Source organism: Equus quagga, chromosome 13, assembly GCF_021613505.1.
Source record: "Equus quagga isolate Etosha38 chromosome 13, UCLA_HA_Equagga_1.0, whole genome shotgun sequence".
NCBI lineage: Eukaryota > Metazoa > Chordata > Mammalia > Perissodactyla > Equidae > Equus > Equus quagga.
Window position 1 is genome coordinate 31,289,965 of NC_060279.1, and position 23,484 is coordinate 31,313,448.

General features: G+C 45.6%; 1 protein-coding gene across 2 annotated transcripts; it reads left to right on the forward strand.

Annotated features, from left to right (window-relative positions):
- The first annotated feature begins 1,529 nt into the window (after positions 1–1,529).
- On the forward strand, positions 1,530–21,972 carry MGST3 (microsomal glutathione S-transferase 3). Of its 2 annotated transcripts, none has more exons than XM_046683075.1 (6): positions 1,530–1,675; positions 16,590–16,713; positions 17,956–18,029; positions 18,613–18,670; positions 20,934–21,006; positions 21,721–21,972. In XM_046683075.1, exons 2-6 carry the CDS (start codon positions 16,597–16,599, stop codon positions 21,864–21,866), a joined length of 468 nt encoding a protein of 155 aa, XP_046539031.1. In that variant the 5' UTR covers positions 1,530–1,675; positions 16,590–16,596; the 3' UTR covers positions 21,867–21,972. The 2 variants fall into 2 exon arrangements, with proteins under 2 accessions (XP_046539031.1, XP_046539032.1); XM_046683076.1 differs by lacking the exon at positions 1,530–1,675 and adding an exon at positions 2,271–2,441.
- The last annotated feature ends 1,512 nt before the right edge of the window (positions 21,973–23,484 follow it).

The window sequence follows — 23,484 nt, forward strand, 5'->3', positions numbered from 1 at the left end:
CTCTTTAGGACGCTATAACAAAAACACCATAGGCTGGGTGGCTTAAACAGCAAACATTTATTTCTCCAAGTTCTGGAGACTGGAAAGGTCAAGTTCAAGGTGTTAGCAGACTCAGTGTGTGATATGAGCCTGCTTCCTGGTTCACAGACAGCAGTCTCAGCAGTCTTCTGTGTCCTCCCACTGCAGGACCAAAGGAGCTCTGTGCGGGTCTCTTTCATAAGGGCACTAATCCCGTTCATAAGGGCTCCAACCCCACGAACTAACCACCTCCCAAAAGCCTCACCCCCGCCATACCACCACATTTGGAATTAGGTTTCAACATACAAATTGAGGAGGGACACAAACATTCAGCCTATAGCTGAAAAGGAAAAAACAATCTCCCTCAATAATGTGGAAATGCTTTCCTACTTTCTTCTTTTCAGTGTTCAATCCAAACAAGCCCTTTACGAACATGCCAGAAACCCTAAATATAATGCCTTCTTATACTTAAGAAGAATTAGAAAGCGTGAGAATGGTTGGAAGTTGCTGAAACAGCAACAGTAAAGATTTTTATGAGCCTTCAAAGGACAGCTAGTTGTGTGGATACAACAACCCAGTAAAAAGGAACACCACCCAGCCTAGAGCCTTCTAAGATATAGACTCCAGCCTTTCCACACCTCGACTTGGAATCATTCGGCTCCCAAACACACTCTCTCATAAAGGAAATACTCCACAGAAGAGACCCGAGGGGAGGCCCAGATGTGGCGACCCTCGGGAGGATGCGGTGTCCGGAGGAAAGGGGCTCTTTAGCTGCATTTATAGCACTTAGAAGCACGCTCTCCTTTGGGCCCGACTCTGCCTGCAGGCCTCACTCAAGACCTCACCCTCGAGCCCGACCCGGGGCTGGGCACGAGGGCGTAACTGGGGTGGTGTTCGCTATCCCCTAGCCCCCAGCAAAGGTCAGAGGGCCGCCTGTTTCCGGAGAAATAACTGCGGGGGTGGGGCCAGGAGAGCCGGCCAGCGGGGAGCAACGGCGAGGATGGGTGCGGCCACTACGCGGGCAGGGCTCGGTTCCGCTTCTCAGCAAAACTAACAGTAATGTTTATTAGATAGAGAAACGTACAGACCCTAACATCCCTAAAACCTTTCACTTGGTGAGCGAATCTGAGACACCGAGCGCCTCGCTGACCCGACAGAAGCATCCAAAACGTACCACGAACTCTCTCGCGAAACTAGGCGTCGGCGCTCCTACTTCCGCGCACGCGCCGCGCAAGTCTGCGCCTCGTCCTGGGAGCGATCTACGGTGGCTCTACTGGGAATAAATTATTAACGTGCTCCTCTTCTGCAAACCCAATCCGAGAAGTATGAACTGCCTGGGACAGGTTAGGAAAGCAGCCACGAAGCTAGTTGCGGAAGGGAATAAATATATGGATTTGGGGATGCGAGGGGTAAATCTATGGTCAACCGGGAAAAGGAAGAGAATTCAGCCTCCGCCTCACCACTAAAGGGCGAAAACTAGCACTCAGAAGGCGAGCCCCGGTTCCGGGAGCCCCGCCTTGGGGGCGTGGCCTCGCGCTGCCTCGGGCAGGGGCGGGCCTGCTCCGGGCTACGCCACGCCCTCCCCGAGGCCAAGGGCGCAGCATCCGCATTTCGCTGCGCAGCTGTGGTGTGCACCGGCCAAAGGAAGGTGATCCAGGTGAGTACCGGCATCTGCGGGCAGCTAGGAGCGCCGGCCCTCGACGGCACTTCAGCTATTGCGCTGGGTACCGCCCATATCTCTGCCATCCCGAGCTGAATAAGAACTCGCGCTCTCTCCCCTCTCTTGTCTGTAGATTTCTTTCTACTTTTCCATCCTCTTTGCCCTCCATCTGCCCTGCATCCTCCCCGTGATGGAGTGGGTTTGGGGCGTCTAAGCTGGGCCGGCCTCGCTATCTGTAACTCAGGGAGATTTTCAAGGTCAACCCTTCCGCAGTTCCTTCCTTTCCTCTCCTCCTCTCCCCAGGCTGTGCAGACCCGGGGCTCCTTCTTTCTGCCTCCCGGATCCCACCCGACCTTGCCAGCTGCAGCTCTGGTGCAGAGGATGAGCGGGCGGGGCACTGCGGGGCAGTGGGCCGCGCAGGCCAGATCGTAACACTGGTTTTTAAAGTGGCCTGTGAGCGCTGCGCCTGCTGCGGATGTGGGTGTGTTGCTAGGGACCTCCGGGGACAGCCTCCCAAGGAATTGTGTTTGTTTTCCTCCTGCCTCATAGAAACGTTTCCGTTTGTATTGGAACCTTTAAGGGAGTCATTTCCTACCGCTGCCTTAGTGCAGGAGTCGCTGCAGGAAAGCAGGCAGAATCTTCATTGACGGTTCTGCCTTGGATTTCAGAGAATTTCCCTCATTCTCTGGTGTCGCTGCAGGGAACCCCAGAGCCCGAGTGGTGGGGCAGCTGCAGGGCGGTAGAAGGGGCTGGAGACTCTCTGGTGAGTCATTCCCCGAAATTGTGGCTTCTGCTAATACTTGGCCCTGGGCGTCACGAGTTAACGAGCTACATTGTGGCTTGGGAGACCAGTCAGTGTGGGAAAGGAGGTAAAGGAAAAGCAGAGATAGGAGGGTGGGTAGGAAGGGAGCACCGGTGTTGGGACGTTAATCCCTTAACCGGAGAAAGGGAGTCCTTGAGAGAACACTTACTGCTCTGCCGATGTGTGGTTCTTTGCAGGTGCTGTGGACCTAGGCATGGTCTTGCGAAATTGCCACAGATTAAAGACGCCCCTGTGTGTGGGAGCTGGAGCAAGGGCTTCTCTTGGGAAATCTGTAGATTACTGGGAGCCTGTAGTTTCTGGGAAGCACCCAAGGTTATTGGTCAGAGTTAGAGGCCATGTTTTAGTTCAATGAGAAAGTGTGCAAGAACTGCTGATTCATGCCTCCGAACCTAATAGTATGGCTTTTTCAAACTTTTAAACTTCAGTGATGAGAGCACAGTATCTGAGTCAGGGGATCAAGAATGTCTATTCTCACTGGAGTAATTTAATTGCGTTAAATAAAACTAACATCTAAAATTCAAACAAATACTTTCACCCGTGGGAGGACGTTCTGTTAAGCTTCCCTCCTGACACAGTGTTACAGAAATAGAAAACTTTGTCAAGCGATTTTTTTTTAACCAATGTTACTATATATCAAACATATACTGGCGGAGATGCTGTAGCCAGTTGTTGAAACTGGGCTCCAAGGGCCTTCCTTAGACTAAGGAACAAAACTGGAGAAGGGCAGTCTTTGCCCTTATTTAGACTTCTTGCTGGCCTAGAGTTCTGAGGAGACAGTTCTGAAAGGGAACCTCCTGACGTGGAGGATAGCAAAGAGACTGAACACACATGAAGGAAGGACTTTACCCCGTTATCCAGAGAAGTGCTGAAAAGCCCCTGGAGCAATCTGGAATGAAGTGGATGACAAATCAAACTATCAAAAAGTCATTTAGTGCCTACTGCTGTTATCTGTACTTAAATATGTCATTCTCTGTATTTATATTTAAGTATTCTGCTCTGTATTCAGAAAACCATTGCCAACCACAATTGTCCATGAAACATTTAGCATTTTTAAAGCAATATTTGTTTAAAAGAATATACTGTACAATTTATGCAGCTGAATGGATTAATACTACTTAGTATACTGTCCTCCTGAAAAAGAATGATTTAGCAGATATCAGGTAGGTTACTGCTATGTAAAATAGAATTCCTGAGTTTCCTTCACTATATCTTAGTGTCTTTGTGGGGAGAAGAGCCGCCATGAGGACCTGGGAAAATTGTACTGCCTTCCAAATACATTTGCAAATATCTTTAGGGATTTCAGCATTTGGAATCATAGGTCCCTCTTTTATCTTCTGAGTTATTTCTAGCTGTTCATTAACTGGAACTTCAGTTCTAATATTTTGGTGTCTTAGTTTATTCTTTTTTTATTAAGTGATATTTTATTTCTCCAGCCTAAGAAATGTGAATGATTGTGCCACAGCTTCACTCTAAGTACAGACAGACATGAAGAGCTAGACCCCTGTTTCAGGCAGGAGCCAGCAGCCTGGGCGGTTCCTTCATTCGGAATGGCTGGTACCCTAGTTGGGGCTCAGCAGCTGCTAAGAATTAATACAGACTGCCCACATTTCTTGTGATGGAAAATCCGAGTCGTGTCGGTGTGACTCATTCGGGATTTTTTTTTCCCTCTTCTGGAAGTCAGGGCTTAGTTTCCCTAACACCCTTGATTCCTATCTCATGCCAGATAAGGGATGGGTTATGTGGAAACTGTGATATGAAATTCCTTGCAAACCTGTATACCTGAAAGGTTGGAAGACATTTTTTCCTTCCTGTAATCTCTCCTCTTTTGCCATACTGCAGGGCCAATACTCAGAAGAAGAAGAAAAAAAAAAAAAAAAAAGCTCCTTTTTTGGACCTTTTCCAAGTTTTTTTTCCCTGCCAATTAGAAAGAGCTCAGGCTTTAATCAGCTACAGGCTTAGAGTTAATTATTAGCTTTCCAGTCTTCTTAGTATCTTTTATGCTCAAGAGAAAGTCTGGGGAGGTGGAAAAGTTTTAAAAGACGTCAGGTGTGCTCAAACTTGTTCTCCAACCTTGTTGAGAGATAATATGGCCAAAGGTTGAGAGCATAGACTCTGGAGCCAGGCTGGCTGGCTGTGTGTGAATCCAGGCTTTCTATGTGATAGCTGTGTGACCTTGGACAGATTGCTTAACCTCTCTGATGCTCAGTTTCCTCATCTGCAAAATGAAAGTAATAATATATCATAGAGCTCCTGTGAGGATGTAAATGAGTTAATATTGGTGATAGTAAATAATATATGTGCTAATAGTAGGTATTATCACTAATAATTGATTTCTCCTTACCACTCTTCCTCTAGTCTATATCACTACCCTTCAGACACACTGGTCTCCTTTCTCTTCCTTATGTAAGTGCAGCTTTTTCCTGTCTCCATGCCTGTGTACTTGCTGCTTTCTCTACCTGTGTTCTGTCTCACATCACTGTTATGTCCTTCAGGGCCCTTATCTCAGTCTGTTGCCCTCCTGTTTCGTGGTCTTCCCATGTTGTCTCCCTCCATTTACTATGTATTCTGGAGGGTCAGGACCTTTCTTCTCAGTCTTGATCACTATTGTAGCCCTGCACCTCACGTGCTGCACAGCATTTCATAGGGGACAAATCAGGCAAGGAATCAGTCTGAGGCAGTTCTCAAGGAGGTGGGAGGTGTGCATTCCATTGAGGTAACACAGCTTGTCCTGCGTTGACTGGATCTGATCAGCTCCATTTAACGAACTGTTATGAGATTTTCCTTTTCCTCTGCGTCCCGTGGCTTCTCCCCATTCTCTCCTCTGCCCTCTGCGGCTGGTGCCTTCAGACCATGGGAAATACCCTGCGGCCTGTCCCTGGGATCACGTCTCCTGGGAGGCTCCACTCCAGATGGTCCAGCATGGCCGAGGGCTTCTGGGTGAGGTGTCAGCACATCAGGAAACACTCAGCCATCAAGCCTTTTGTGTCAAGAATCTGTTTTGGAAAGTTTGCCATCCCACCAGCAGGGGAACCTAGGATTTGTTCTGTCTTGTTACAAATCTATTGTTCTTAGATTACTGAGGAGCTGAATTACCAGTTTTTCCCAGGGGAGATTCCGTTTCATTCACGCGTGTGTGTTTAGTGCCTTTTCACCCAGAAATCGGACTCCAGAGAAGAAGAGAACAGGTAATTTGCTTCTTTGGCCTTCACAGAGTTTATTTGTGTCAGGGCAGGCTCGTCCCACAGAACCAGGAAATGTTCCCTTGGCCTTGAGCATCTTGCTGACCCTTCCCTCCCCTGCCCCCAGTCAGCATAGTTATTTATTGTTTTCAGCACCGATAGTTCACCAAAGTGTTGGAATTAAAACGATGTGTGAAACTTGAATATTTTATACAACCAAGTTGTGGCTGTTTAACTATAAAGCTAAATATATTTGGATTATAGCACGTTTCTCTCTTAAGGGGACAGATCTTCCATCCTCCTAACCTACAGTTAGCTTTCACTTTCCCAATGTTCTGCCAGCAACACTGATAAGGAATGAAGAATGAGAGGTACTGGGAAAGACCCACTTTGTGACCTGCCTCTGCTATTTGCCCCCCTTGAGTTAATAACCAAGTGCTGGATAAACAATGGTATGCCTGTTCGACTAATTTTCCTTTTTAGCCCTTGCAGAAATATCTACTGAATATGCCAAGCATTGTGGGAATATTCTTCCTCACCTGTGTGGTTATTATTCCTTTTCTTAAATGTCCATGTTCTCTTTTTTAAATCTAGCTGTCATTGGAAACTTTGACACTCAGATTTTTATCATCTGTTTAATGTAGAAGTGACCCAACTGGCATTTTGAAAAGGTAGGATAAGACCCGAAGAAATCCTCTGATTCTGCTTTTGTCTTTCCCATTCTGGAAACGGAATGACTTTTGTGCTGCTACCCTCCAGGCTCTTAAATTTCTCCTTTGAGCTTTCTATGGGCTCAGGAGGGTCAGCTGCCCTGCCTGGAGATAATTTTGAGGACTGTTTCTTTGTAGAAACATCTGGAAGCAGAAATGAGGCTGGGCAGCTCCTCAGGGGTGCTTTAAGCAGGCTAAGTGGGCCCCCAGCATGACCTCAGAGCTTTCTGAACCACCTCCCAGTGTTGAGGACTCACGGAAGTCCATTAGGTAGGATCACACCGGCCCTTTAAGTTAACATCCTTGTGTTGCTCTCATGAAAATGTGGATTTTTGCCATGCAAACTAAGGGACCATATATAAGGAAGATTGGATGAATAGCACAGGTAGCCAAATAAGGATTTTAATGAAACATTGGGGCATGGTTCCAAGTCGATTTGTGAGTGCTTTATCATTGTCCCATTCCTGGATGCATAAAAAAAGACACTGCTGAGAAATTGCAGGAGAATTTGAGGAGAACAGTCTTGCAAATGGAAGTAGGGGTTACCATTGTCCAAGCTGGCTTTTATTTGTTTGAGCTGAAAGGTGAAATCCTCTCTCCCTTAAAAAATCTGATCGATTTTAATTTAGTAAAAGATAAGCCGTTGTAACTTCATGATTCAGAAGTAATAAATTATTTGAGGCAAGTGCCTGAATCCATAAAGCCTGCCTTTTGCTCCGTTTGTGCAATGTTGATTGTGCCCTGGGGAATTTCTCTTGGCAGCCAGGAGGGACTTGAGTAAATAGTGTAGGAGAGGCCCCAGGAGTATTCCACTGAGTGTAATTCAGGAAGTTTTCTGGGTGATCCTTGTGGACTGGAGGAACTCCTGCCCCAGTGAGATAAGACAAGTGGTGGCAGAAGCAGGAACTGGAGGAAAAGTTGAGCAAAGTGTTAAGTACTGTAGTAGTTACATTTCCAGGAGAAACTGTCAGTAAAATTCCTAGACTACCTGAGCCAACTATCATAATGATGCTCTGTGTTGCTGACTCAGGCTCTGGAATGGAGCCTATCTTCCGGGTGAGACCAGCACTGCCCCATTTTAAGTCCAAGCTCCATCACTCCTAAAGTGAGACTTTGCACAGGTGCCTTGTAGCTTTCTTAAAATCTGCCTAGTGTCTGCTCACTGACTTCCCTGAAGACTCGTTGCCCCAAGTGCTGCTCTGTCCACCCATACTGTCCCACAGACCTCGAGACTCCTGCTGGTTACCAGGGCACCATTGTTCTCTGAGCTCTTCCCAGAAACCCACCATGGCCTGGGGCTTTTTCCTGCACCCGTGTCTCATATGCCACCTACTTTAAAATACTTATCCTAGTTTTCTTCCCCAAACCTGATATGTCCTCAAAAAATCATGTTTGGCTAGTAATAAATACTTTGATTAAAAGAAAAGTTACAAATAGAGGTGTTGCTGTGTAAAAATATATGTTATAGAAATAATTAGGTTTCAAAGTGTTCTCAAAGGGGGCATCTGGGAAAAACCCACAGCTAACATCATATTTAATGTTGGAAGACTGAATGCTTCCCCGCTAAGATGAGGAATAAGGCAAGGATGTCTGCTCTTGCCACTTCTACCCAACGTTGTGTTGATTCTAACCAGAGCAATCAAGCAAGAAAAAGCAATAAAAGGCATCACATTGGAAAGGAAGAAATAAACTGTCTTTCTTTGCAGATAACATGATCCTGTATGTAAAGTATTCCAAAGGTCCTGGACCCAGCTCTACCCTCACCTGGGCTCTTGTGCCTGGCTCTGTTCCTCTCCCCCTGCAACTGGAGTAGAAGCCAGGCTGTACTACCCCTGAGTGGGAGCTTGCAGAGGTGTTTCTCTCATTGCTTCCCATGCTGGGGACGGAGTAATCTAACTGCTGGGTGAGGGGCAAACCCAGCAGAATGGTGTAGTAGCAAAGAGCGTGACACGAGTGTCAGTCTTCCTGCACTCAGACCCCAGCTCTGCACTCGCTCACCAGCTGCGGGACCTTAGACATGTTACTGAGCTCCTCTTTGCCTCAGTTTCCTCATCTGTAAAATGGGGATGATAATAGTACCTACCACATAGGGTGATTGTGTGCATTGAGTGTTAATTTATGTAGACTCTGTGTATACTAGGTCTTAGATTAGGTGTTCCCTATGTAGTGGTGATTTTATTTCCCATGTTGGTATTTCTGCCAGAATGGGATAAAAAACTCCATGAGCAGTCAGTTGAAGGTCCCATTGGATTCTTAAACAGGTCTTTCATTTGAAGTCATGTTGCTGACTGTTCAGAATTTGAGGAACACCTGATATTGGACGTGGTCATCTCAAGAGGTCACCATGTAGCATAGTGAGCATCACTTTTGAAGGATGAAAAGCCTTATATTCTGACTCATTTGACTGGTGGGAAAATCTGGTTTGGTGAGTAACCATGACCATGAGGAGAGATCTGGGAATCCAGCGGCTGTCACAGGCTAGGCTCACAAGATAAAGTCTCGGAAGCTACTGAGCTGTCTTACCTACCTGTTTTGTTTTGTTTGAGTCCTCTATTAAAGCTGAAAGAAGCAAATGGTCTCCTGGTGGGCACACCCTTCGTGCGTAATTGTGAAGGGCTTAGCTGGAGCGAGCTCTGCTCAACCACCTCCCCTCTCATCAGCCCGTTGTGTTCCCGGGATGCTACAGGAGAAGGGACTCCTCGGGAGCCGCTAAGGGTGTTGGTAGAATGTAGATCGCCAAGACAAGACTACGACTGTGGCTTTTAGATTGGATAGAGTCAACACCTCCTGAAAATTTTCTTTTTGCCTAGAACCGTGGTTCTTAAAATGTGATGATCGCTGACCAGCATCATCGGCATCACCTAGGAACTTGTTAGAAATGCAAATTCTCAGACCCCACTGAAGACCCACTCAATCAGAAATTCTCAGGGAGGCAGGGTGTGTTTTAACCAATACTCTAGGTAATTTTGGTGCCGCTGAAGTTTGAGAACCACTAATTGAGAGCATAGAACATCAGTACTCTATTGGGCTCCTGTCTTCATGCAAGTTACAATACGAAATATAAGTAGGAGACATGTTCTCTGTCTCCAAAGAGCGTACAGCCCATTTGGAGATGCAGACTACCATTGCAGTGATCAGTGTTCAAGTGCATGTTATAATAGCTGACTCATCGGTGTGAAACAAGTATGCAAGCATTCAAAGGCAGAGTCTGTGGCCCGTGTGGATTGGTCAGGACTAAAGGCTCCAAGGAGCAAGGGGTAGGTCTTACTCTGGGCCATCCTGGCAGGATGGGAGAATGGGAGCAAACTTAGCAAGTAGGACTGCATGACATGCATTCCCTCATGGCCCACTTGTTTCTTAACCCTCAACACATGGGCTTCTATCTTCTACCATTCCCCAAACTTGGCTGTCCAAGGGGCCCCCTCACCAAAGCCGAGAGCATATTCTTCGTCTGCTCATGCATCGTGCCAGAGGTGTCCACTTCTTCCGTTTCAGACTCTTCCCTACATTTAGGGTCTGTACTGCTCCTCATCCTTTTACACCTTGAAAGCTCTTTCCATGTGTGAGAGCTGATTGCACGCAGAGGGCTCTCTCGGTGAGTGATGGTGCACGTTTGCTTGGTCACACACCTTTCCCTTTTGGGGAGTGATGCTCCTCTGCTAACACTTAACAATCCCACACTTTTCCTCCTCTTTGGCTCTCTCCTTAGTTCCTGGAGGGAGGAGCAGGAAGTATGGACTACATGGCCTGTAAGATCCCTCTCGTGATCTGGATCTGCCCTCTCTATCCTTATCTCCTGCTGTTCCCACCATTTGCTGTGGTCCAAACACACAGACCGCCTTTCTGTCTCTTGAATGTACCAGGCTTTTTCTTACCTAGAGCCTTTGCACTTGCTGTTCCCTCTGATTTGAATGTTCTTTTCCCCAGAAGGTCGTGTGGCTGTTTCTTCCACATTCATGTCATTGCAATGTTGCCACAGCCAAGAGGACTTCCCCGCTGATCCTGCTAGAGTCGCCCCGCCCCTGCCCTCCACACCGTTGCCCTGTCTGTCCTCCAGAACAGTTCTCAGTCTCTCAGGTGGATTCTTGTTTGCATCTTTGATGTCAGGCTTCTGTCATCATGAGAATGTCGGCACCGTGAGGGCTGGGACCCCATCTTGTTCACTGCTGTATCCCCCACACCTCCACAGTGCCTGGCAGATAGTAAGTGCTTCATATATTGTGGTCAAATAAATGAATTAAGTGTTCTCAGACTCATTATGCTGGCCATGCTAAGAAACTAACTCCCTTTCGGAATCTAAGTAGACCAGCCTTTTGCCAAATTTGAATGTATTTTAAACAGTAGCCTAACGAATTTCTATCACAGTATTGATTTGTAGAAGAATCAGTATCTCCTTATTTGGGAAGTATTAGATATGTGGACACACATGTACACTTACCAGTATTTACAGTGTCTTTTTATTTGCATCAACATTTATGAAGTGTTCATACCCAATGCTTGTCTAGTTTATCTCACCGAATTCTTCACATCATCCTGTGAAGTGAGCAGTTCGGATTTTCCCCATTTCATGGAGACATTGCACAACATTCCTGGGCTCGCAGAGGCAGCGTGTGAGCACAGGTCTGACTCTAGGATTCCCGCTGTCTGTGCTCCCATGGATTTTCCCATAGGAAAAGAGGAACCATAAAACACTCTTCAGTTCTGCTAGGAGTGAAAAGATTTCCAAAAGGATCTCTACTCTTAACTACGTGACAGAATTTTCTAATTAAAAGGAAAATCAGAACGTTTTGACCCTTCAATTTAATGTTCTCTCAACTGAACTACTTTGACTCAAGACTGCCAGGAAACAGTGAAGTAGAAGCATACACCTGTGCAATTCCTAATAAGTAGCGAACAGAAACACTTGTGTCCTGTTTCTGCCTTTCCTTAACCCATTTAGTTTCATTTTTGTGGGATTTTTTTTACACCCAGTTTCTGACCATTGCCATGAAGGGAAACATCTGGAATTGGATATTTGTTTACTTGTTTGCCTGCAATGCCACTAGAACATGAGCTTCGTGAGGGAAGGGCCCAATTCTGGCCTGTTCGCCTCTTCATCCCCGGCTGCATGAGGGTTTGAATGACAGCAGGTTGCTGATTTCCACAGTCAGTGCTAGAAACCCACTTCCTCCTCAGTAGTCCTGCTTTGCAGCTAATATATTTTAACATGGCTGGTTATGAAGAGTTCAGAAAAGGAGGGGAATATACGTAGTTCAAAGCTTTCTTTGCCATTTTCAAATGGTAATTCTAAATTATAAATTCTTAAATGTATTTCATTACCATTTATTCAAACATCCCCTTTTATGATTGGATAGGGCAAAGACAGTTAACAGAACATTAACATACATAGTATCGCTTGATATATATCGTTGTCAGATACTTACTGTGTGTCAGGCGTCATGATGGGTGTTAATAGACGATGCTTCTGTTTAATCCTCACAAGCACCATCGGGGTGGGGTAGGTACCACTTTTATTTCCATTTAACAAACAAGGAAACTGAGGCAGCTGAAAGACAGTGAGTAATTTTCCCAAGGACGCTCAGCTAGGAAGTGTGAGAACCAGGTTCTGAGCTCACACAGTTTGATTCCAAACTGGACTCTTCACTGCAGAGCTGTCTGTACTGCACGTGGCGGGTAAATGTCAGCCTTCACGCTAGTGGTCAGGCGAGCCTTTGGTCCCATCATTACATACGGCCTGTTCCTATCTTCTCAATTGCTCATTATTGTCAGGCCACTTTTTACGTAACTTTTTTTGATATACATTTGCTCATTTTGGAAATTAGAGAAAAGTACAAAGGAAAATCTGTGATTCAGCCATCTAGGAATAACTATGCTTATGATTTTCATATTTTCTTCTTTAATTTTTTTCTCTTATTAACTAAGATGAGACCTGCATATACACTTTGTTTTCTTTTTTCTTCACCTAACATGCTATATATGTTAAGCCTGTTTGAACATCTTCAATTTTTGTACACACCATTTTTGATGGTTGTATAATATTCTATTTTATGGGTGTATTATTTATGTAATTAGTCCTCTTTGCTTGGACATGTGTACCATTTCTGGTGTTGCTATTATAAATAGTGCTGAAGTGAATGTCTTTGAACCAAATCTGTTTGCATTTCTGATTATTACCTCAGGATAGACTCCTAGTAGAATTAATAAGCCAGAAGGTAGGAACAATGTAAAGAATATTACCTGTTGCCAGGCTGTTCTCCAGATGATTCTGTTTTACGCTTCTCCCAGCAGTGCATAATAGTGCCAACTAGGTACTTTTAAATATGTACCTAAGTAAATTTTTCTTTATACAAATCATAAATTTTAATGTAAATAGCTGGTATATGACTAACCTTGAAAACTGCATAATGATTAACAAATGTATTATACAACCCAGTGAATTGCAAAGTAATCTACACCTGTATTGAAAGTTTAGCTCCGAAAGGACGGTTGGAGTGTGTATTGTGTCTAGTACCATGTGGAAGACAAAACCTAGGGCAGAGCTCCCACTCACAAGAACCTTATCTTGTCGGGTCAGTAAAAGGGTTGCTGGTGACACAGAATAGGTATGTAATAAACAAAATGTGGTGTGCAACCTGAATGAGTGGTCACGCCCAAGAGAGGTTATGTGCCAGTAATCAGCTTCTCCATCCAGTGCCCTGGATGCTATCTACCAGCTCCAGGGCTGGCATAGCCTCTGCTTTGGCTGTAGCTGCCTGGGGTGTGGCAAGTGACCTGCCTCCCCTTTCCCAGTGCACACACCTGCACCCGAACCCACAAAGGCCAGTCTCTAAGGGGTGGGAGCATCCATCTCTTTGCCCAGGATTCCTCAGTAAATAAGGATTCAGCAAATGATAGTGGTTTTTTTTTTTTTCAAACCATGAATGAATCAAGCTGATTCTTTCCTTAAAGGATGAGCCTTAACCATTTTCAGTCCCTACTGGATTTATGTTTTCAGCAGCCATGGTGACAGAGAGCTTTTCTCTGTGGTCTGATCTCTTTCTCAAGTCATCCATATACCCATTTGCTTCTGTTGTTATAATAGATACTTTTGAAGGAAAAAAAGGAAAACTTAAATTGCTTAGGTGCATACTTTATGCCAAGTACTGTTCCAGGTGAGGAACATTATCTCAGTTGGAGGGGACATTCTTGAAAACCACCTGGAGTTGCAGCTTGCTTCATTTATTCCACAAGGAGCCATAAGCACATGCTCCGTGCTTGACAGGGAGGATGCCAGACAAACACAGTCCCTCCCTCATGGGAGCTTAGCGGCAGATGTAATCAGCTGCTCTCTGTTTTAGCCCTGGTTATAGCTAGGAAGTGCTGGCTACAGCGGCCGGTGAAGAAGGACTCCTCACTTGGTGGGGGTGCAAGGAGGTGTCAGGGAGGGCTGTCCAGGCTGTGTTCCTGCACCCATGCAGATGTGTCCATGGCTTCTGCAGGGAGAGCCTCGGGGAGGCCAGGCACGCTCCCCCACTCCGCCCTGGAGAACTCTTGTTGATTATGCAGTCCTTTGCAAACCACCCACTCTACCATCAGCCTCTGGGGCCCCCTTCTTTGTAACTTCTCTGCCCTTCAAAGGTACTTATTGTTCTGGCTCTGCTTGCTCCCCCCTCCCCCATTCCTTTCCCCTCAGTACCTATCATCTTATCGCAGTGTGTGGAGAGTAACTTTCACTAGGTGTGAATGCCTAATGGGTTTAACCTCCCAGATTGCATTTATTCTTTGGAAGAGGCAGTAAATATTCATTTCTAACTATGGATTTTTGAGCAGTTGCTTTTGAGTGTTGATTGCCTGCAACAGAAACATCTGCTTAAGAGGCATTTCTCTGTCTTGCCACCTAGCTTCTCCTACCCCAAGACCTTCCAAATCAGAAAAACAGAGGTCAGTGACTATGTCACCAAATTCTAATGTCTTACCTGGGCTGGTTGGAGTGTTTGGGGAAGAATTCTAAAACCTGCTCTGGTCTTAGCTCTGCCCTCATCTAGCTGAGCTTTCATTTCTTTAGCTATAAAATGGAGCTAATGGGATTTTGTGAAGATTAGAAGTGTGCTAATAGTGCTGCGCAAACACAAGGGGGCCCCACGCTGCCAGGGAGCCAGCACCGCGTCCACAGGTGAGGGTCTGGAAGCAGACCTAAACCAAACATGCTTAATTCTATTGTCCTTAGGCAGGCAGGGCTGACAAAGGTAGAGACAGCTTCATTTTAAATGGCCTGTTTGGCCCAAATATGTTAAATTGCAAGGATATCAGGTAGGTTGGAAAGCTTAGTCATTTATTTTCAAAGAGGTGTGCAGAATTCACTCATTATTTTTGTTTTAATAATTACTACTGAAGCTTCCTCCCCGAGCTGATTCTCTGGACTTGGGAAATGACTAATTTTAGAAGAGAATGAGGACGGGGAAGGTTGGAGGGCAGCCAAAGACGCCTTGCTCTCTTGCTGCCTCACAAGGTGGCCCGGGAGGTGCTGACAGGAGGCAGTTCCTGTGCTGAGTCACGGAGACGGCCTTTTGCCGTCTGTGTCCCCCATCCCGGAGGAGGGGCGGGTGGGCGAGCAGCTCAGGGTGAAGACTGTACAAGACTGATGAACATCGTTGTGAACCACTGTGGGGGAGGGGACAGATTTTTAGGATTTTGGCCCCAAATGTTATTTTTCAGACCTAAGGAAAACCTTTTAAAGAACTGAGCTGCTTGCCCACCACAAATTCCACACTGAGAAAGATCCTGTGATCCCAGTGTCAGTTCTGCTTTCAATTTTCAAGTAGGATTGAAAGGGGATATGGGAACCAAGTTGGAATCTAAATTTGAATCCTAGCTCTGATACTTTCTATTTTAGACCTTGGGAACGTTACTTAATCTCTAGGCAGTCTCTGGAAAGTAGGGGTATGACCATCTTGTTGGGTTGTTTCTGAGGATGAGTAGAAACATTTCGGAGCAGGGTAGCCCTCCCATGCTTACAGGAGAGGCTGCAGCCAGAGAGTTATCAGGGATAGAAATTTGAAACTGAATGCAGAACATACACAGGAGCTGCTGGCCTGTGGCAGCCTTGCACACAACGGGCCGGTGGCTTGGGCTCTCGAAGCATTGCCTGCCATCCTCTTACCCTCCTTCTGTCTGGTGCTCAAGGCTCAGAGAGGTTGGAGGGGCAGCTCTAATATACCTTGAAGTTATTAGGGCTTCCTCCCACCTGCCAAGTTTTCTTCTCCTTGATGCCCAGTCTCTTTCCTTCTCTCCTTATTTCCTTCTGGGGCAGGACAAGAACCAAAATCGCAGAAATTGTTGAACACTGAAAAATGCTGAGATTAGCTTTTTCTCCAAACATTTTATTATAAAAATTTTCAGACATATGGAAAAGTTGAAAGAACTGTACATTGACCATCCGTAGAGCTACTGCCTAGATTCTATAATTATTTGCTATATTGGTTCATATCATTTTTTGATACATTTCAAAATAAGTTGCAGACATTAGAACAGGACAAAGGGCTCGTTTTGAAGAGGTGAGTTGATGAGCAACCTGGGGCCCCAGGAGCTGCCCCAAACTGTCTGTCTTGGCAGAGTGACAGGCTCAAGTGCCATGCTCTGCTTTCAGAGCACTGGAACTGGGCCTTTCCCCAGCTGGTATTCTGCTGCTGTCCCAGCACAAGCCCAGGGTCCAAGGAAGGCCCCAAGGTTCCTGCCCTCAGTGTCCCCCATGGCAACAGACATGCAGACAAAAAACTTAGAATCATTCTGTACTTACTATTTTATATCCTGTTCTCTTTTTTTGTAATTTAATATGTCCTTTAGCATTTTTCCATGTCAAATGTCTTTTCAAAAATGTGGTTTTTAGCAGTCTGTCATTCTATAGCAAGGACTAAGGCAGTGGGATAGATAAATCTCGTAAAGTTAATGTTGATCCAAAGAACCCAGGCACAAGAGAGAACATACGGTATGATCGTGTACTTTTTTGCATGTATATCTCATACTTGAATAATTTTCAAATTCCGTTCTGTGATACACAGTAACATCTCTAACTACCTCTTGGAAACATCAGATTTACTCACACCTCTTTATCATCTGCAGGGAGAGCTTTGCTGGTAACAAAGCAGCGCGCTCCTTCAGGCCTCCTGCAGTGCGGTGGCCCCAGTGCTGGGCACCATCCTCATGTGTCCTCTCTTCCACAGAGCCAAGATGGCTGTCCTCTCCAAGGAGTATGGTTTTGTGATTCTGACTGGTGCTGCCAGCTTCATCATGGTAGCTCATCTAGCTGTCAACGTGGCCAAGGCCCGTAAGAAGTACAAAGTGGAGGTGAGTGGGAACATAGCTAGTGCTTTCGTAGGCTTGTGCAGTGGCAAGAACTTGTTTTCAGTCGTGCAAGGAGAGGTGAGAAGCTAGTGGTCAGAGATGACAGTTTCAGAACTGCACCTATGAGGAATTCTGCCCCTTGCTGGCAGGAAGAAGGCAAGAGAGTGGGGTCCTGCTGGGGAGCAGTTTCCATCTTGTTTTTGTCTCTTTGGTGGAAAGACCAGGGGTGCTGGCCTTCGAACAGTATGTTTTTGGCTGGAGCTCTTGGCTAGGAAGAGTGTTATTTTCTAAAGAGGGTTAAATGGCAACCATGTTTCCTGGTGTGCCACTTTGAAAATGATGTCTTACAGTAATTTTCCTGTTTCCCGAGTAGAGGAGAAATGCGTGGTGCTGAGGTTAGCCTGGGCTTAGACATGACACGTAGGCGGGAGGTCTCTTAATGCTTCCTTTAGTTCTAGCTGATCTAGAAGGGATAATTACTGAAGTCGTGCCTGGTGAGCAATTTTAAATGTCTGTTTCTGTTTAGGAACTTATAATTAGGCTCCCTAACTAGGGCTTCTTTTAAAGTTTTCATACCTAGTTTCTGTTTTTTGTTTTGTTTGTTTTGTTTCGTTTCTTTGTTTTGCTGAGGCAGATTGGCCCTGAGCTAACATCTGTTGCCAGTCTTCCTCTATTTTGTATGTGGGTTGCTGCCACAGCATGGCCACCAATGAGTGGTATTGGTCTGCACCTGGGAACCAAACCCAGGCCACCAAAGCGAAGCCCACTGAACTTAAGCAGTAGGCCCCCAGGGCTGGCCCCTAATTTCTGTTTTTTTAATGAACACACCCAGTAAAATTCTCATACACTCAATTTCTGTTCCCCCATTAAGGGAAATCTTAAAAGGATGTGGCATTTGATGACTCTTGAGAAGGAGCTCTTTCCCTATATCTTTGTAATGCATCGGAAAGCCACCAGTGACGGCTTTATGTCAGTGAAAAGCCCTGAGTTTGGCACAAGCCACCTCTATTCCTTGTGCAGCTACAGCTCAGACTTTCATTCTTATTGCTGAATGTTGACAGAAATAGATTGAATCTGCCTCTGAGGATTGAGACCCTTGTCACTGCAAATATTTAAGCAGAAATTGATCATCTCTGAAGGGTACAACAGAAGAGGCTTTGAGATAGATTACCTTTAAGGGTGACTAACTCTCAACAGTGAGTGCTACTCTTCAGCATTTGATCAGTGTGCGTTTGGTTTTAACAGTATCCTACCATGTACAGCACGGACCCTGAAAATGGGCATCTCTTCAACTGCATTCAGCGAGCCCACCAGAACACGTGAGTGTCGGCCCTGCTGGGCCCCAGGGGCATCAGCAGGGGGCGGTTTCTGTCCAACGTCTCTAACCTTCGGTACTCTGTTTGCGAGTAATAGTGATGATGACAATCATGGGTATGTTAAAAGCATCATTAAAAAATATGGATGTGAAAAGATTGGATATGAAGCAAAATTAGGAGTTGATAGAGTGGTGGGATTCTGAATAATCTTTTCACAGATGTCTTTTTTGTTGCATGACCCATCCACAGTATGTGCAGCATGTCCGTCGAAACCGATACTGAGTCTCCCCGCCCTAGAATGGAGAGGCTTTGAGCTCTGTAAGGAATTTACTCTAATTCGCCGAGACCTTCCCCCTCGGTTGCTTAGGGTTGAGGTCTCTTCCTCATTGTGTTCTGAGTTACCTCTAATCCCAAGCAGAGCAAGAGAGGTTGGATCCTAGTGGCCGGGTCTCCCCCTCCAGTCAATGTTTACTTTTACTCTCAAGTTTCTAACTTGGTGTGTAAGAATGTAAAGCCTTCTTCGTTTTACGTAAACATACTTACAGGGGGCGCTTTTTTATAAAAAGTTTCTGTCTGTCTATTCCAGGCTGGAAGTGTATCCTCCCTTCTTATTTTTTCTAGCGGTTGGAGGTGTTTACCACCCGGTAAGTCTTTCCCGGGGCAGGGGGTGGGGGGCGGTTCATCAATTTGGCTTTAGTTCACTGAGCTATCGGAGAGGGAAGAAGGAAATGAACATTTAATAACATCTTCAGTGTCTCCTACCATGTGTTTAAAATAACTTCATTCAATTACATCTTACAGAGTTCTTTAAAGTAGGTAGATTTTCCTCCTTTCTTACAGATAGAAGGAAACCTCTTGGATACCATGTAAGTTTCACAAGGTCAAATAGCTACAGAGTAGAAGAATCAGAATTTGAACCCAGGGCTGTCTGATTCTAGAAGGTTCGTGTCCATAAGAGTTTTCCTTTGCCGTATTCACTCATTCACGCAAAAAACATTCAGTGGTCTCCTGAGGTTACAGGAGTGAGTGAAACAGGCAAAGACGCCTGGTTTCACACAGCTGACTTTTAATTAGGGTCACAGACAAAAGCAAACTGAGTGCACTGGGGAGGTATGTTCACAGGTGACGTGCACCACCAAGGGGAACAAGGCAGGGGACGGGGGAGGGAGTGTGGGGGCAGGGACATGGCTGTGAGTCAGGTGGTCAGGGAGGAGGGCCTTGCTGAAAAGCTGACGGTTAAACAAAGGTTAGAAGCTGAGGGAGCAGAAGTCTGCAGACATCTTCTGGGCAGAAGGAGAGCGAGGGTGAGGCCCTGAGGCAGGAGCTGCCTGCTCTGTTTGGTGAACAGTGAGAAGGGCAGGTCGGCGTCCGTGGGAGCAGCAGGTGAGGGCAGAGCGGGGAGGGACCAGACCACGGGGCCTGGTAGGCCATTATGGCCCTTGTAGGCCTAGATTCGGTCTACACTATGCCTTATCTAAATAAAGCAAGTGTATCTAAGTCTGAGTAGTTACCATTGGGTCTTGCCTTGAACAGAAAGTATTTCCCTTTCAGGGGCCAGACTTTCCCCTAATTGAGTTCTGACCACAGTGCTGGCGCTTCACATTTCTGGTTCTAGGCCTTTCCTAAGCCTCTGGTCTGTACCTGAATGGCCTGTGCTTTTGTTATCAGCTGCCAGAATGGCACGTCTATAGTTCATGACCTTGAAGTCTTGTATCTTTTCAAAGAAACAGCTGCTCATCTCACAGAGAAGGTATTTCTTTCGTGTGCCTCTAAAGAGCCCTAATCCTAGCAAGTGACCAGACTAGCTGGTCTAAATAGACTAGCCGGTGTCTCTAGATTAGGCTTCACCTGCTCTCCACCCCCATCCCCTTCCCTGTCCCACTTCCCTAGATCCCATTCCTTATGCTTAATTCCTAAAAATACTCTGAGGACAAGCACCTACTGTTCCTAGGTTGATAGTTATCATGCAGCATTACAGTCAAGAATAGCCTGGCAGAGACTACAGAACTTGCAGAGAGTGACTTATGGGCCTGGGGTTTTTCAGTTGTTTCAGGCACCTACAGATATTTAACTGTATCCAAAATCAACTAAACAAACAAACAAATATCCTAAAGCAGTAAACTTACCCCCACTGATTCCACTAAGTTGGAAAGGCACTTGCGGACAGTGACACACCATGTTTCATGTTCTCACACACCCTCTTTCTTTTTTTCTTCTCTTCTGACTCCTTTTGACCAAATGGGTCACCCCGGGATGGTGCCCAAACAGAAGGATTTTTCATCTTGCATAAGATTTTACTCTCTCTTCCCAAGGGTGTTGGGCACGGGGACACTTCCCCTCCAAGACCGCGTATTCTGGGGTTCACAACATGACACACTCTCGCCGCTTTTTCTAGTGGAGCCCACAGCTGTGTGCGGGCCACAGCGCAGGCTGCACAGAGCCCCCTCCAGCGGGGACCTCACTGAGACGAAGCAGCACACACAGCAGGGGTTTGCAGTCCGCTTCCTGTTCACAGGCCCATTTGAGACAACAGGGCTTCTGCTCTAGTCTTGACTTTCCATTGGTTTCCTCTCCTGGCTTACCCTTTGACCCCCAGGCCTGCCTCTCCTTCTCCTGTGTTCTAGCATGTTGAGTTTCCCGGGGCAAGCTGGGAGGTTCCTTCCATCCCACCTGGGAGAAAGCCAGCACTCACCTCCCAAGTCCAGGAGCTGTTAGAAGACTCACAGATCTTTGATTTTCCTGACTGAAACAAATAACTTAATTCTACCCTCACACTGATGGGGAGCATTTTACCATATCCATGAAATAATTAACTTTTTGTTAAAATGTTGTGTAATCAACCCTAGATGTTAATAAAGATTTGCCTGTTTCTTGAATGCACATACTAACGTAGCCCTTTTATTTTAGCGTATAGCTTCTGGCTTGGGCTGGGCCTGGATTGTTGGACGAGTTCTTTATGCTTATGGCTATTACACAGGAGGTAAGTGCATGTGGACATCTGCCAAAGAAATAAATTTAAAATCTTATACGACTACATTTTTCTTCTTAGCAGGGCTTTAAGAAAAGGGGAAGTAATGTGATATTTAGGAAAAGTCTGTTATCTTCTTTTTATTAACCTTTGAATAGTAACAAAACATTTTTATTGAGCATTTTCTGTGTGTCACTTACTGTTCTAAGAACTTTGCATATGCTCTTTAACCTACCACAATTCTATGATATAGGTAATATTACCCTGTTTGATAGATGAGGAAACAGGCTTAGAAAAATTAGGGCTCCAGGTCACAGAGCTACTAAGTGTAAACTACAAGCTGTGATTCAAACCTGGGCAGCCTGAGTCAGGAGCCCCTGCTCCTAATGCTACTATAAATAGTGTGCCCAAGAGAGAAGGGGGAAAAAAGACATTTCTGGCTGTGCTTTCTTCTTTGAAGAGAAGGAAACACTCCCAAAGGCCCTGGAGCAAAACTGCTTTAATTATTATCCCATAATGTTTTTAAGGTCCAAGCAATGCTATGACACACTACTTTGCATGCAGCATCTGACATACTGACAGCTTTAGGCTAAAGAGTCGGTTGACCTCTTAAGACCAGAAGGTCTAATGTCTAACCCCACATGCCTTGATAGAATGCTTGCGGATGTTGAAAGCACTGTCATCCTGGAGCATCCCAGCTAACTTCCGCTCTCTCTTCTTTTTCAGAACCCAGCAAGCGGAATCGGGGAGCCCTGGGCTCCATCGCCCTCATTGGCCTGATGGGCACCACCGTGTGCTCTGCCTTCCAGCATCTTGGTTGGGTTAAACCTGGCTTGGGCAGAGGGTCCAAATGCTGCCATAAAGAATTATAGGATGTTTAAAAACTCTCATTCATTTTGAGTGACTTACTTTAATTTCCAGTTATATTTTTTTTTCTAAATATAATAAAAACTTATCTGGCATCAGCCTCATACCTAACCCTGACTCTATCACTATTTCTTTTTGAGTCTTTATCTAAAATAAGTAGCCTGTTCCTACAAATAAGAGAGGGGCCACAGGTAGTGGGCGCCCCTCCTCTCCCTGCCAGCAGATGCTTACCAAGGACGTGAAGCTGGGAAAACGTCTAACTGTGGTACTGTGTTCATAGTCATGCCACAGCGGTGAAAAGTTGGGACTCGAAGGAAAGCCTTTTAGCTCTGGTTAGGATATAAGATTATCTTATCACTTGCTCCTAATACATATGATGACAGTAAGGATTTTTAAAAATCTCTTAAAGATTGCTTTTATCGCTTACAGACTGAAATTATAGACTCAATTTAAGATTATGAAACTTAATAGGGGTCGGCCCAGTGGCACAGTGGTTAAGCGCTTTGGCGGCCCGGGGTTCGCGGCTTCAGATCCCAGGTGCGGACATGACACCGCTTGGTACGCCATGCTGTGGTAGGTGTCCCACATATAAAAAAAAGTAGAGGAAGATGGGCACGGATGTTAGCTCAGGGTCAGTCTTCTTCAGCAAAAAGAGGAGGATTGGCAGCAGTTAGCTCAGGGCTAATCTTCCTCAAAAAAAAAAAAAACCCAAAAAAAAACCAAACTTAATAGAGATGAATGTAACTTCCCACATTTGGATACAAAATCTGATTGCATAGGTACAAATGGGGAAGGACACCTTAGCCACAAACTGGCAGCCTGACGAGGTTTTAATTGACTTGGAGAACAAGGCGAATGGTAGAATGAGATGGCTGCTCCAAAAGTGAATGTGGCATAAACTACATGAACAGAAATATGTCAGGACCTGTGCTGTCCAGTACAGGAGCCTGTAGCCACAGGTGGCTATTATTATTTAAATTAATAAAATTTAAATAAAACAACAAAAAAATCAGTGCTGTAGTTGCTCTGGCCGCATTTCAAGAGCTCAGTAGCCTATGAGGATGAGGGAGGGGATCTGAACCCAGGATTTAGGCCTGACTCTCAAATCCACGATTTTTCCATTGTATCCCTGTGCCACTCAGAGGAGATGTATCATTTAGGGATAGAATGCTCTGGATGGCCACTGAAGATGGCCAGCCTTGGCCAGATGACCACCTGGAACCCTCGGGCCATTTGATGAGGTTGGACTAGACCGGTAAACACTCCAGTGTGTGTTTGTGAGACATTTTCACGAGTGTAGAGGAACATAAGGACTCTTTTCATAAAGCTTTAGCTTCTATTCTTTTTTATATTAAAATGTCCCCTTATGAAATGATGGTGATGATGAATGTGAGGGGTTTTTTGGTCCTGACTTGAAAAAATAACATAATTAAGAATTTGTGATAAGTTGGTTCGTGGTTTGGGGGGAGTTTTCTGTTTGGTGAGAAATGCACCTTGGGCAGCTGGAGCCCTCAGGGGGGTCCCCTTTCTCATGGCAGAGCGCAGGACTCAGTGAAGCAAGGCAGGGAGACCTGGAGACAAAGCGGTGTTTTCACCTTTGTTTGAAGTCTTAACGGGGCGTGC